This window comes from Arachis ipaensis, chromosome B1 (genome assembly GCF_059453495.1).
Source record: "Arachis ipaensis isolate K30076 ecotype BB chromosome B1, ASM5945349v1, whole genome shotgun sequence".
Classification (NCBI taxonomy): Eukaryota; Viridiplantae; Streptophyta; class Magnoliopsida; order Fabales; family Fabaceae; genus Arachis; species Arachis ipaensis.
Genome location: NC_142436.1, coordinates 147,725,863 through 147,739,900, shown reverse-complemented (window position 1 = coordinate 147,739,900; position 14,038 = coordinate 147,725,863). Strand labels below are relative to the sequence as shown.

Sequence of the window (14,038 nt, the reverse complement as noted above, 5' to 3'; positions counted from 1 at the left end):
TGAAGAGAGATAGGGTTTTAGAGGGTTGGGATGCCACGTAGGTTCGAATAATAATGAAGCAAACACTTAACCAAAATAGGGTATTTTTATCACACAGAGGACAACTCTTGTGGGTACAAGATCAATTTCGATCTATCATAGGTACATATGTCAGCGTTATCATCTTTCATGAGTACAAATAGTCATTTATTCTAAGGGGTTTACTTGCTTTATTTTTCATAGGAAAACTAGCACGTCTACAATCGAATTGTAGCGAGTGATGTTTCACGGTAGAATTATTAACACCTGTCTCTAGTTAAATTGTCTCCTCACCAGATAACGTTAGCACTATAACAAAAGAGGACGGGAGAGTCAAAAATGAAAAAAAAATCAAAAGTTGCTAAAAATTCAAGACCAGACAATGAGGTTGATTTTCTTGTGATGAACATTGGTCAGCCACTTTGTTGAAACTGTATCCTTAACCCAGAAGCCAGTCTATGAAAAGTGAAAGCAAACTCGGCCTAATATTACCATAATTCACTCTGTTCCATCTATCATCCCTCTGCAGCACCAGAGTGCAGGATGCTTCATGATCCTTGGCTTCAACGAAACATCAACTAGACCGACTTTGAAACTATCACGGAACTCCTAAGATACTGTGCTCCATAAGATGCCGAAGATGCAATTGTTGTTGAAGCCACTAAATAGCTGCAGCAGGACATGGGTGAATTAACAATCTGGGAAGGCATGCTACAAAGGCATAAATAAATAAACAAATGATAGCTTAATTACCTCAAATAATTAATGTATGATTGAGTTTCTAGTGTTCCAAACTCTGGTTGCAGAAGGGCTGCAGCAACTAATGCTAATTGGAGCACTGTATTCACCTGTTAACATTGGTATTCTTCCTAAATAAACAGGATAGGCAGAAGGAAAATTCATAGATAGATCTACTCTGATATATAAACCTTTTGAGATGCAGCATAAGTTAACAGACAAATTGGTTTGGGGAACACACAAATGTTCTATATTTGCACGCCTCAATCTTAATCCTAACTTCAACTACGCAGAGCCACACCATAAAGTTAAAGTCATAAAACTAATATACATAAGTTAGTATGAACTCAAGGTCCAACAGCATGCAGAGCAAATAAACTCCCGCATCTATAACACTTACCTTGCTTATAAAGAGTGGTTCAATCTTTTGGCGGGATGTCCCATCAAGGTTAACGAAATCAGACCAGCTTTTCCACTGAGAAGTACAAAATGAATGTTTCATCTAGCAGATTAGATAATAATCAAGCAAATGGAAAACTTAAGATCTAAATTGTTCTCACCTTCCAACCCAAACTACTTGCTCTCAAATATACTGCACCACCAACAAGGAAGACATCTCGGAACACAACAATACCAACAAGTGCAGCTTCAAAAAAGAGAACAAAAAGACATGTTCAACACCACATATATACCTAATGTATACAAAATAATGCAACAATTGTCTAAACATAAATGCATAAAGTTATTCAACACACATAAACATAAATTGTGTGTATATATGTATGTTCTCTAAACATAAATGCTAAATGATGCAACGATTGTCTGAAAATAAAATGCTTGCGCACACATTTTCCAGCCACAAGAGTCATCAAGCCCAAGCAGCATATAATTACAAGGAAACATAAACCATTGCTGCACCAATTACTATACAAATAAACAGCTAGTCACAATATCTGATATCACTTTTGGAACTAGGCATGGGACATTATAAGGTTGAAGGGCTTCTATGGTATATTAATAACACAAAATGAGGATGAGGCTTATCCCTACTACCTTCCTTTTAGCATCTCACTCTTCATTAATCATCACAAAATCACAAATACCTAAGCCAAGCCATTAACCATTATCATTCGAAAATTGAAGAAGGTTACATAAAATAGAGGGATCAGAGAGTCTATAACCACTCACGATGCAGTAAATCTTGATGCACCATTGCAAGAGCGACACAAGCAATAAGAACCTGCACCACGAATTGGAAAACAGATTATCAAAATGCACACAAATTCTGCAATGACACTTGAGCAGATAGAGGCTTTTACCTTGTCAGCAAGGGGATCAAGGTAGGAACCTACTACAGAATCAATCTTCATCTTCCTAGCCACGTATCCATCCAGCTACAATCAACCATACCATAAATCAGAACATAAATATAATCATGCTTATCATGTCAAAAATGATTACTTTTCAATATTCATACCCAATCACTGGCACCAGATATTGCCAACCCGACCATTGCTGAAGTATACATCTCATTCATGATCATCCTACACAATTCCCAATCAAACAAAGCATTATGAAAAATATCATTTTTTTTTTCTTTTGGAACGGAAAGGGTATACTTACCATCCAAGAAAAGGACCCGAAATTAATCGAGAGAAGGAGATGAAATTGGGAGTATTGACGAAGCTATCGAATAGGCTGTTAGTGGAGGAGGACCGGTCCGGATTCTGGTCAACCCGATCGAGCAAATGGAGCGGCGGCAAGGGATTGGTCCGGCGGCGGCGAAGCAAATCCAAGGGGTTCTGGACTTTGGGAAAAACGACAGCGTTTGCGCGGAGGTAAAGAGGTGTGGCGGACTGTGAGAGCTTCCATGGCGGCCAGCTCAGGAAGAGAGGGCAAGGCCGCCGCTGAAACCGAAACGGAGAGACAAACCTGAGCGGCGAAGTGCTGAAGAGTGGGTGGTTGTTGGTGGTGTTGTTGCTGTAACTGTTGCGGAGAGGAGCGTACGATGGCCACAATGGGATTGCGGTTGTTGAGGTCACAAAGGTTCGAGCTTTGTTCTTGGTTTCGTTGTTATTGAGAATTAATTTTAGGGATCTGAAGAGAACCATTGTTATCGAATCATTTTGAGCTGAAAAGACAAGAAAATTCGGGGGTTTTGGGTTTAAGAGTACAGAAGAGAGAGATACGTGCGTTGTTGCTAGTTGAAGCAAATGTCGGAGGTTGATTCAAATACGCGCTTCTTCTTCTTCCACGTTGAATTTGTGACTTTTCCACCTGAACGGGAAGTCGTTTTCTCCCCTGGTTGATCAAAACGCAGAGTCGTTCGGGTCCGAGGAAGCATGCCAAAAACAAAAAGGCCTAAAGGATAAGGATTGGAATGTATTTTTTTTAATTAAATATTCGTTTGGATTAACTTTATAAAAAAATAATTTTTCTTATTCTTTTGTAAGTAAAAAGAAAAAGAAAACAATTGTTCATAAACAGAAAACATAAGAAATATATTTGTTACATTTTCTTTTTAAATTTATAATCAATTGTGGTTGTTGGCTTGTTGCTCTCACCTGAAATGGACAATAATCTCTTTCTCTTAATTATAATTTATAAGTATGTAGTAAATGATATTTAAAAAGCTTTGGAATAAAGGATAAAAATATTTGATTGGGGAAACTCTAAGCTGAAAGCATATTCATGCCAGCAATTATGAGCATGTATAATAAATCATTTATAGTTCATGCGTTGTTTAGTATTAGGTTTGATGAATATTGAATACAAATTGGTCACATAAACGCAAGATTCATTAATCAACAGGCATGGCATTCCTTCCCTGTCCTATGATATGATCTGATTATTCATTTTTCTTCTTGGCCGTCCCAAAACACCAACGAGATTGCAGAGAAATAGAAATACATGAAGCTCAAGATAACAAGAAAATGGCTCAATGTGATAACAACACGTGACAAACATAAGATGAACATGCATGCATGCTTCATCGCATGTAATGCAGAAAGTCAATCAGAGTTGCAAGTTATCGATATCGTTCTTGAGGATCCTGTAGTTGTAACCAGGAATTCTGTTCATTGGAATATTGCTTTCTGCCACTTGTGAAACAGAACACATTCTTGGGAGGAACCCATTTGTGCTTCTTCGCTTCCTCTTCTTCCCTATCATTAGCAACACCCAGAAACTAGTCCTGAACGTGGTGGAAACCATGTCCACGAGGTGTGGCTGATGAGGCTTATGTGAAGTCCCTCGTTTATCTAAATCAAACTTTGTGAAGTACTCAATTTCCTTCTTTACAAGAGATTCAATAGTGCCTCTTGTGCCTATAGCAACTGGAGCTGCAGGAGCAGACATATTCTATGTGAGAATTTGGTTCTACTGAAGGAGGTTTAATTTATTTCTATATGAAGAAAATTGTGTCATGGTTCTCTAAGTTTCAGTTTCAATAGAAGCATCCCCTTTTGATCATCCCTTATTACCACTATTGTAGACGATAAAAAGCTTTATGAAAAGCAAGAGCTTCCATGATTGGGAAACTCGCTTGTGTTACGGGCATCATGCTTTACCCTTTGACTTCTGAGACTATAATAGCTTGCTTCTAATGGACACAAGTCCTAAGTACAAGAATTACTGATAATCATAAGAAATTGGCTGTGTTGTTTTTACCGTAAAAATCATAAAAAAGATTTGCTGTATTAGAGTTGAGAGTTGAGACTACTACAGTCTACGGCGCTCAACTTAATAATGATTTCATTATTTATGTGTGCTGATCCAAGTTACCTTCCGCCAATCATGCCTTGGCTAAAGGAAAGGGGAAGAGATTGATCTTTCGCTGTCTTGTCGTATCCTTTTTGGGTACGAGGGTCCTGCTGTGTTTGCTCATAATCATAATATCCCCACTATTTCAATTTTCAACTTTCAAGATTCTTTTTCTATCAATAATTGTTGTTTATTATTCTATTAATTTGAAAATTAAAATTATGCACATTGTTTTGCTAAAAAGATGAACATTTTGCACATTTATTCACCTCAATGACAGAAATAATATTAGTCAGCTGGTAATGGAATAGGACACTCATGTTAAAGCCACGAAAATTAATTATTAAAAAAAGTTGAGAGAATAAAGTGTGATCTTTAACTTTTTAATGTTCTCTCAATTGTTAAAAAAAATTGAAAAAATTTATTTCCGTTACACATGCAAGTAATTTAAGACCCAAGTAAATCAGAAGTAAATATAGTATAGGAAGGTTATCAGGTGTACTGGGAACACCGATGTTCCAGTTGTTTTAACCGTTGATCTTAATTATAAAAGATATATATAATATATATTAATTGAAATCAACGGTTAAAACAACTGAAACATCAATGTTCCCCGGTACACCAGATAATTTTCCTATAGTATAACAAGTAACGTGTTCAACAATCTCTAGTATCTGAAATTCTGTGTCAGCAATTTGATTATGATGTTTGGAAAAAATATATATATTATTAGGATCAACCTCCTCTAAAGTGAAGAACTTAGTAAAGTGAAAATTTGATAGTCTAATCACTCTTAAATTATTTTATCAATTTACAATTCTCCTCGTCTTTAGAGGATTTTTTCCGTATTATTAATATGCTCCAAGGTGTCTATGTAGGAACTGATGGAGGTTGGAGAAGGACAGCAACCTTTGTTTGATAAAAAGGTTCTTCCGAAAATAGAAACGATTTGCTATGGAACATGTAAAAAGTTTAGCCAGTATTTATAAGAGTACTTTAATTACAGACGATCTGGCTAGCAAAGCTTTACCAGGAGTATTTGAACAATTGCATCTAAGAACATCTTAACCAGCGTCAAAATTGAATGTAGAATGTAATTCTACAGGATCATGTCTCCAACTCCACAGATGCTTCGCATCCTCTGTACATGGGTTGATGTATATTTCATCTGTGTTTGTATTTATTATAACCGTTCATGTCATGCTAATATCTTATTATCATTATAATTAGTTTTATTAAAAATAATTAAACAAATTAATCTATACTGGGGAGATGGCACGCATACCCCAATCTTCGATGCGAGGCCAGAGCTTCTTGGAAAGCAACAAGGACACTAGCACCCTCCCTGAACAATGATTTATACAACTCACAGATAAATTGTGACAGTTCCTCTTCATCATTGTCAAATAATGATGAGATCTTGGTCCCGTTTTTCTCCACGTCACTATCTTCCCAGTCACTTTCTGGACTGGCGGGTGTGACATCATCATCCCCTTCATCCTCTCCAAGTTCAAACCTTCCATTTTCCATCACATTCAACTCTCCGTTATCATCAAAGGTCACCTGAGACAGTGGGGGTTCATTTGAAGGACATACAACAGCTTTGGCACCGCCATCCATAAAGGCCTTAACAAGAGCAGGAGTAGGTCCATATGTCCCTGTGCATATTATGATTCTGTCTCTCCAAGCTCCAACCTATGCAGAGCACCAGTTAGAATGTACAAAATGTAAACTAGTTGGAAATTTTCCAATATATGACACAACATAATTTAAAAAGAAATCTACGGGGCCATCTGAATTTATGACTTTTGGTCATCACCTAACCATCAACTCAATTTATTTAGTCTAGTTCCTTTAATCTAGTAATTCAACAACGTACTTTATTCCATATTTTTAAATATTAATGGCTAAGTAATGGCCAAAAACATAAATTCTGATGGCCTACATTCCTCTAATTTAAAAATGGTTAGCAATTTATCTGCTCCCTCCCTGTAGCTAGTAGCTACCCCGGTGAAAGTGTGGTTATGCAGTGGAACACACATATCACACAGCACAAACTCCACTGCATCTGGGAAAAGTATGCCAAAAGATAAACGTTTGGCTCATAGAAACATTCACCATAATGGTCGAAATTATGGCTGTACAAAATTAAATTCTACTGACTCACACAGTACAGATGCTTTACCAAAATCAGCCCGAGCTCATGTCATGGTAGACTTATATCCAGAGGGGATTGCTCAAAATACCCCCTTTTTAATAATTAATGAATTAATATCAAAGGCATATTAAGCTATAAGAAAGCTGTCCCAGGCCCAGCACAACATAATGTGACAGTTGCCCTTAAAGACCTCAAACTTCGTAAACATAAAAGTGACAAATATAATGACAATATGAAAATGAAAGTGAAAGCAATGCACATACCATCCATCTTACATCGTTCGCTGATAGTTGCATAGACGGTACAGTCCTACGAAACGTATATGAACTAATTTCTCGATCATCTTCCACAACCTTCATAAAGATATCCAAACTCAATTTTCTAATGGATGCACTAAGTTGATTTTAAGAAGTTATGCAAAGGATAAGGTGAAGAAAACATACTATGGTTTGACAGCCTAGATAGCGGTGGACAATGCCTCCTATGTGGAAATAAGACTTGAAGGCAACAAGATCAGAAACAGTGACTATATTGGCCAGGAGAGCTGCTCCCTTTCTGCGGTGATTTCTCATTGTTGACAACAAACTGAGTTTAACACTTTCTACAAACTTCGTAGCAAGCTCTCCAGGTTCAGCAACCACAAATACATCATTGTGCCAGCTAAATGAAAAGCCAGTAACATCATGCTTCCATCCACATATAGAAGAATAAAAGGTGATCATGAATAGAAAAACATTAAAAATAATAACAAAAACCTCATTATCAAGCCATCTGAGTTACTCTGAAGAGCCAAATGTACAACACCCACTTGTGGTGTATTTTGCAATTTGTCGTGCAATTGTCTGACAGGTGAAGATAGCAGTCTAAGTCCTCGAGGAGAAACTGGAGGTGATGTAGTTGGTTTTCCTAATTGACTGTCTAAACTTAAAGCGGGGACCAGATCAATCCGTCCAATCCTCTGAGAATCAGGACTATACCGACGTGGGCTAGAAGGGAAAACAGGAGATGCATATGGAGATAGATTTGTTGGCGATGGCACTTTCTTTAGAGTCTCAGACAGACAAACCGCGCATAAGGGAAAATCTTATTCCGTTACGAGCACAAAATGACTCTAGCACCCGGGCATGGTTAATCACACTTCCGGAATCTGGACTGTGTGAAGCTTCAACAAGTAGTACATTACGCCTCCACCCTAAAGTGGGACTACTGTTACCTGATAAAAATAGAAAATAAAAAATCTTAAATTTTAAGGGGGTCGAGGGAAGTCAAACCTTACAGAAAAGACAATACATAAGCAACTATACCCTCATTAGACTCATTTGTCAGGGATGATTTGGATCTCAAATTTTCTAACCACTTCCGGTCATGCTGAGAAGGAAGAAGCAATCTCTCGCAGGCATTTCCAAGAAATGCCTGACGATTCTTTTCTATGTATTCTTCAACGCAAGATTCCAACTTCAGCCAGATAGTTGGATCTGTTGCATCAAGTTCCATATCACAACGTTCATCAACTGCAAGGAAAACCACAAGATCATTTCTTGAGAAGTGAAGCTACTTGTCAAGAATCGGTCCTGTCTAAAGATATTTCTCTATCTACCCAGGAAAAAGGAAAGAAAATAAAAACTGAAGTAGAATAGCAAATTGATGAAAATTCATGGTAATAAGATTGGTAGAAAGATTCTTCCATTCCAGCACTGCAAAGTGCAAAGTCCAAAACACAAGCACAATACCTGGATTGAAACGAAAAATACTGTATCTCAGGAAGCATAGGTAGCAATGTACTTAAAGCTTCCTCCACCCGGTCAACAGAGCATGAACTCTCTATCAACACCTGTCCAGTGTCCAGATACCGCCAACCACCTTTTCGCATCTAAAACAGCATAAGTGTTTGACAATCAAATATTAACTATGCTTAATTGTCAATGACATACCCTCTAAAATTGAAATTACTAATCACATTCTGTCTGGTTTTTATGTCGACAAAACTAAAAAAGCAAGTGTGCCATTAAAATAATCATCAAAACCCTTGATCTTCTTTCACGAATACTGAATATATTGCAGAACCAAAACAGAGAAGAGTAATTACCCTTGGTGGAACATCACCACACCCTACAGAAACCAGACAGTCAATTTTTGTGTCGGGCCACAGAAGTTGTGCTTCTCTTATGGCAAAAATTGTTGGATTGTTTGCTACTATTGCCCCATCTTGCCAGCGGTTTACATCTTAAGTCACATTCCAGGATGAGAAGACATGTCAATAATGAAAACTTAAATACAACCAACTGATGTAAACAATAACAGAGCATTCAGTACCATCTGAGAAATCATCAAGATAATAAGGAGCAGCTGAGGAAGCTCTGATAGCCTTCCATATTTGATGCTTACAACTTCCAATGAATGCACTGCGCTTATAAGTATAGCCAACTTGTGCATCTGTAGGTGACACTAATACGACCCCAGAGCTTTCTGACATTGCAAGAGTCACCTCCGGTGTACCAGTAGGGTACTGCAATTTAGATAGAAGTAAAGACATAGGAGGCAAGATAATGAAAGATTATTAAGAAATAATACATTAACAGCCACAAACAATTGTAGGCCAATAGCCACAATAGACAGCAATGAAAATATTAGGCCTCATACCTGATAGTTGCGAAATATGAAAGGCTGTGCAGGCATCATGCTCACCAAGGTTGACACAACAAAAACTTTGGGCACATTTTTCACAGCAGAATCTATCAATAGATCACCATCCTCATCAGCGCACATTTCCTTCAATAAGCTCTCATACAGATCTGCACCGTGCTGCAAGACAATTAAGTCATGATTCTCTTTTAGGGTAAAAATAGAAATAGTTGATTGACATGGCTATATAAACTATACAAAGCAAACAACTTCGGGCAAAGGAATGAACTATGAACTCCTTCAAATGTAAAAATTATTTCATAACATAAACTTTGGGAAATAATAATAATAATAATAATAATAATAATAATAATAATAATAATAATAATTTGCCAATGAAAATTCAAAAGTGCATACTTTTGATCCATGAACAACAACTCTAAAACTCTGTGATGAACTCTTATAGAGTTGATCTAACTTTTCCCTCCAAGTTGCTGATTCATTCTCCTTGGGAGAAGGCTCAGCAAAAACAAGCTTCCCTGTTTAAAAATGTCATTGAATCAGTTTATCTAGATTCTAGAATTGCAGGAAAATAAACAGACCAATTAGCAAAGTAGTGCATGTTGATTCTTAAGAAACACCCTAACCTAGATTTTTGTATATATCTTCACATTCTTCCAAAGTCATTAACTTAATACCAAGGGCAACAGCGAGCATACCACCTGTGGATGTGCCACATATTAAATCAAACAACTCATGTATTCGTTTTCCGGTACCCTTCTCAATTTCCCTTAACATTTTTACAGTTGCTAGACCTTTCATTCCACCTCCATCCATTGAGAGTATGCGAAGGCCTTGCTTTGCCACTTTTCTCCCTCTTATAGCACGCCTTAGATTTTCATTCTCTCCTACAAAACCATAACATGAAGAAGCTTATTATTGGGATAGAACATCTTAGAATATATGGATAATTTTACATCCAGAACAAACCAAGAATTGCCAAAGCACGAGCTGCAGCTTTATAAACACGCGGTTCAGTTACAACAGCCAGGCGTAAGAGAAGCTCTCGTAAACTTTCAGAAGTAACAAGTATTTGACGATTCTCCAGACTGAAGGCCAAATTCCCAACAGCTAAAAGAGCTAGCTTTTGTACCTAAAGAAATGTAAATTATAAAATCAAGAACCATAACCAAATGAATCAAACAGTTATATCAAAAAAGAAACAAACATGCCTCTGGATCTTTATGGGCGCATAAAATTTTCAAAGATTTCAAAACATCTTTGGTCAACATCTTCTCAGCCACAGTATTAGATGTGAAAGCCAACTTGACCACAACTTGCAATACAGATATTAAGTCTTCCCGGCAAGCAGATTTGAGAACTGTTCCAATTGGTCTCATGATGTCCGCTCTCATCAGCTGCAATGCAACAGAATCATCAGAGGCAAGGGCTGAAAGAGCAGAGCATGCTTGTCCAACCTGTAAATATTGAGAATGATCACGCCACCGATGGCAGTAGAATAGATAAAAGAACCCATAATGTTTAAACCTTTTAAAACATACCACATGACAGTTGTCACTAGTTATCATACTTATAAGCTGCCGCACTGCATTCTCATCTTTACCAACAAAAACTCTATTTCCTTCATCTTGCATTATCTTTCCTAGTGCTGACGCCAGTAACGGGTGATGACATGAAGAAAAACGGAATATAAGAGAGAATGCGGCACTGAGCTTATGCCTGGATGCTACAAAATAAGAACTGTTTTCCATCTGCAATGACAAGGAAAAAACATGTTTGACTGAAATACATTAAATGTTATTAAGAGAATATTGTCACTGCCAGGTATTAGTCTAGGTAGTTGGAGAAATATTACCTCTATTTCCACATTCACTGATCTCAATTTTTCATCTGCTACAACCCTAATGTTTGCAAGAGTAAGGTGCCGAAGTTTTCTGAGTGGCAAAATTTCTGGAAGAAACTCAAGAGGATTTCCAAATAGCCTTAGAACCCGTAACTCAGCCATAGCCCTGCCATATGTCAAACAATAAGATTACTTGGAGCCTAAACAACTTCATAGGTTCTCAGCTAATAAATAAATAAATAACCTGAAATCAAGAAGAGGCCGAACAAGCTTGTTGTATTCCAGTGACAATTCAACCAACTGCACACACTGTCTCAGTTCCACTGATTGAAAACCCAAAAGAAAATTAATATTTGAGAAAAGAAAATGGCCGGGGGGGGGGGGGGCGCAGGGGATGTTAAATGAGCATTTTTGCGAGAAATGTTAATCCTTAAGACCAAGTTACTTTAGGGAAGATGTAATTTATATATGCTATATAGGACTGGACATCAGATACAGTCCTTGATTTTTTTTTTTGAATGCATTGATAAAGAGGAGGGCTAGAGCTTGCATTTCATTTGTGCTTTCTATGTTTGCGTTCAGACTAGAGCTTCACAACATATCTAGCATGGCTTGTTACTTTAGTTACTTTAAGGCAATGTAGCGCAGTGATTAAAGTATAGTTTGTAGATGATCCTAAAAACTTCATACAGTTCTTCTAAGTACAGCGATAAAAAGTTACTAGTGAATTGCTATCTTTCCATGGAAATAATTCGGACAATTAAAAGCTTACCAGGCACCGAGACAAGCATGTTGTTGTCAGCGGATAGCACTTTTAAGCGTCTAAGCTCCCCAAGCTCAGGTGGCAAGACAGTTAGCTTGTTGTTATCAAGATAAAGTTTCTCCAAATTTGGCAACCGAGTAAGCTCTACTGGAAATACCTGTGCATGACTTGTTACAAACAACTCAACTAGATGACTTCCAATAAAATCATAAAATTTAAGGAGCTTTCTGAGCACAGGATTAAACAAGTAGAATAAAATAAGACAGGCAAACATATTTGCACTATTATTTTATTAGTACTGAAGAGAAGCAAAATAAAACCACCATATTATTGTCTTCAAATATTTTATGGAAATTTTTTAAAATATAACTTGACAAGAGACTTGCAATAACAAATACTCACTGACAAGCCACAGCCGGAAATTGTGAGCACCGAAAAACTCTTCCAATGGTCGCCGTAATCAGCAACTCGCGGTGGAAGCGGGGACGCTTCAGGAGGAGACGACAAATCAGAGCGAAACAATCGAATCAAAACACCGGTGCCATCGCTCTGCTGGCCGGAGCCAACAGCCTTGATCATCGTGACCGCCCTGAGAGGATCTCTCTTCTTCACAACCTTCATATCCAAATTCACAGTATTATATGCATCATCTTCCGGATCCCGAGGCCTCAGTTCCACCACCACGGTGTCCTGCGTCATCGGCAGAGCCACCATGAGCTGCGACTGAAGCTTCAGCGCTGCCTGCTCCTCATCCTCCGTTGCCGACCAATCCAATTCAATGCGGAACCCTAGCTCCTGATCCTTCAAGGCGGTAGGAGAAGAGGAGAATGACGAAGACGTCGAAGACGAGGCCGAATGGTACGTGCTCGAGTCGCGGCCGAGATTTTCCGTCAGATCGTCGTTGCCATAGTTGAGAGTGAGTCGGAAAATCTCCGACGGCCTCTTCCATCCCAATCCCCAAGACATTGTTGAGGATCGCAACCGCCGATTCGGGGATTCAGTTATGCCATCGCGAATCGGTGAAGGAAACCGAAATTACGTTGCTGGTTCTTACACAGAATTCGAATCCGATTATTGCTGAATTCCAAATGCCGAAATTGGTTATTGATGATTCAACGAAACGATAATCTCAGAATGAATTTTGAAGCGGCAATGTTCGGCAGAAAATGAGAAAAACCCAAATCAGCCCTGACAACTATTTCGAAAGACAACGAGGCTCTTGACAAAAAAAAATTTTAACCCCGGCTCCTGATAAAAAAAAATCCAATTCGGTCCCTGACAATTACCGTGAAAGGACAATGAGGCCAGGAGCTGGATTGAGTGTTTTTTTTTCTTGAGGGTCTCGTTGTCCTTTCGAGATAATTGTCAGGGGCCGAATGGGATATTCACTCGCAGAAAAAGTGAGCTGACTTCGTCAGTCGGTCCACAATCACCCAGATAGCATCAAAACCAGCCCTAGTCCTTGGCAATCCCGACACAAAGTCCATTGCAATACTTTCCCACTTCCATTGTGGAATCTCTAAAGGTTGCAACATCCCGGCAGGTTTTTGATGTTCAATCTTTACCTTTTGACAAGTTAAGCACTTTGAAACATATTCCGCCACATCATTTTTCATACGCGGCCACCAAAACATCGCTTTTAGATCATGGTACATCTTAGTACTTTCCGGGTGAATGGAGAATCCGCTTTTGTGTGCCTCTTTCAAAATATCTTGCCTCAAAGTGCCAACATCCGGCACAATGATCCTACACTTGAATCTCCATAACCCATCTTTTTCTTCCGACACTCTCCAATGTTTTCCTTGCTCAATAGCCGGTAACACCTTCCATAACGCTTCATCATTTTGATGAGCCTTTAGGAGTTCGGACTTAAAATCACTTGAGATTTCTAATCGGCTCAAACGCAAAATTCCGGATACTTCTCGAGTACCAATTTTTAGACTCTCGAATCCCTTGAGTAACTTCTCCTCTTGAAGCATCATCCAAGCCGCATATAACGACTTCCGGCTTAACGTATCCGCCACTACATTCGCCTTTCCCGGATGGTAATTCAACTCAAAGTCGTAGTCCTTCAATAATTCCATCCACCTCATTTGCCTCATATTAAGCTCTT

At 38.3% G+C, this 14,038-nt stretch overlaps 3 protein-coding genes across 3 annotated transcripts; all 3 read right to left on the bottom strand.

Moving 5' to 3' along the window:
- Positions 1–185: 185 nt before the first annotated feature.
- On the bottom strand, positions 186–3,170 carry LOC107639779 (cardiolipin synthase (CMP-forming)). Its single transcript, XM_016343384.3, has 8 exons — positions 2,380–3,170; positions 2,234–2,300; positions 2,076–2,150; positions 1,945–1,996; positions 1,317–1,402; positions 1,157–1,231; positions 772–866; positions 186–687 (listed from the first exon to the last, which is right to left on the bottom strand). The coding sequence occupies exons 1-8, from the start codon at positions 2,865–2,867 to the stop codon at positions 597–599; spliced, it is 1,029 nt and encodes a 342-aa protein (XP_016198870.1). The 5' UTR covers positions 2,868–3,170; the 3' UTR covers positions 186–596.
- Positions 3,171–3,480: 310 nt separating this feature from the next.
- Positions 3,481–4,454, bottom strand: LOC107620216 (uncharacterized). The gene has a single exon (XM_016322417.3). The coding sequence runs from the start codon at positions 4,111–4,113 to the stop codon at positions 3,772–3,774; it is 342 nt and encodes a 113-aa protein (XP_016177903.2). The 5' UTR covers positions 4,114–4,454; the 3' UTR covers positions 3,481–3,771.
- Positions 4,455–5,472: 1,018 nt separating this feature from the next.
- Positions 5,473–13,061, bottom strand: LOC107615140 (phospholipase A I). The gene is given in 20 exon segments (XM_088502112.1): positions 5,473–6,213; positions 6,940–7,029; positions 7,120–7,336; positions 7,432–7,739; positions 7,741–7,889; positions 7,981–8,187; positions 8,407–8,422; positions 8,424–8,546; positions 8,763–8,899; positions 8,990–9,182; positions 9,317–9,478; positions 9,716–9,837; positions 9,946–10,206; positions 10,289–10,451; positions 10,531–10,776; positions 10,861–11,070; positions 11,175–11,328; positions 11,407–11,485; positions 11,935–12,082; positions 12,328–13,061. Coding segments are annotated over 20 exon segments (3,990 nt in total). The 5' UTR covers positions 12,892–13,061; the 3' UTR covers positions 5,473–5,772.
- Positions 13,062–14,038: the final 977 nt, after the last annotated feature.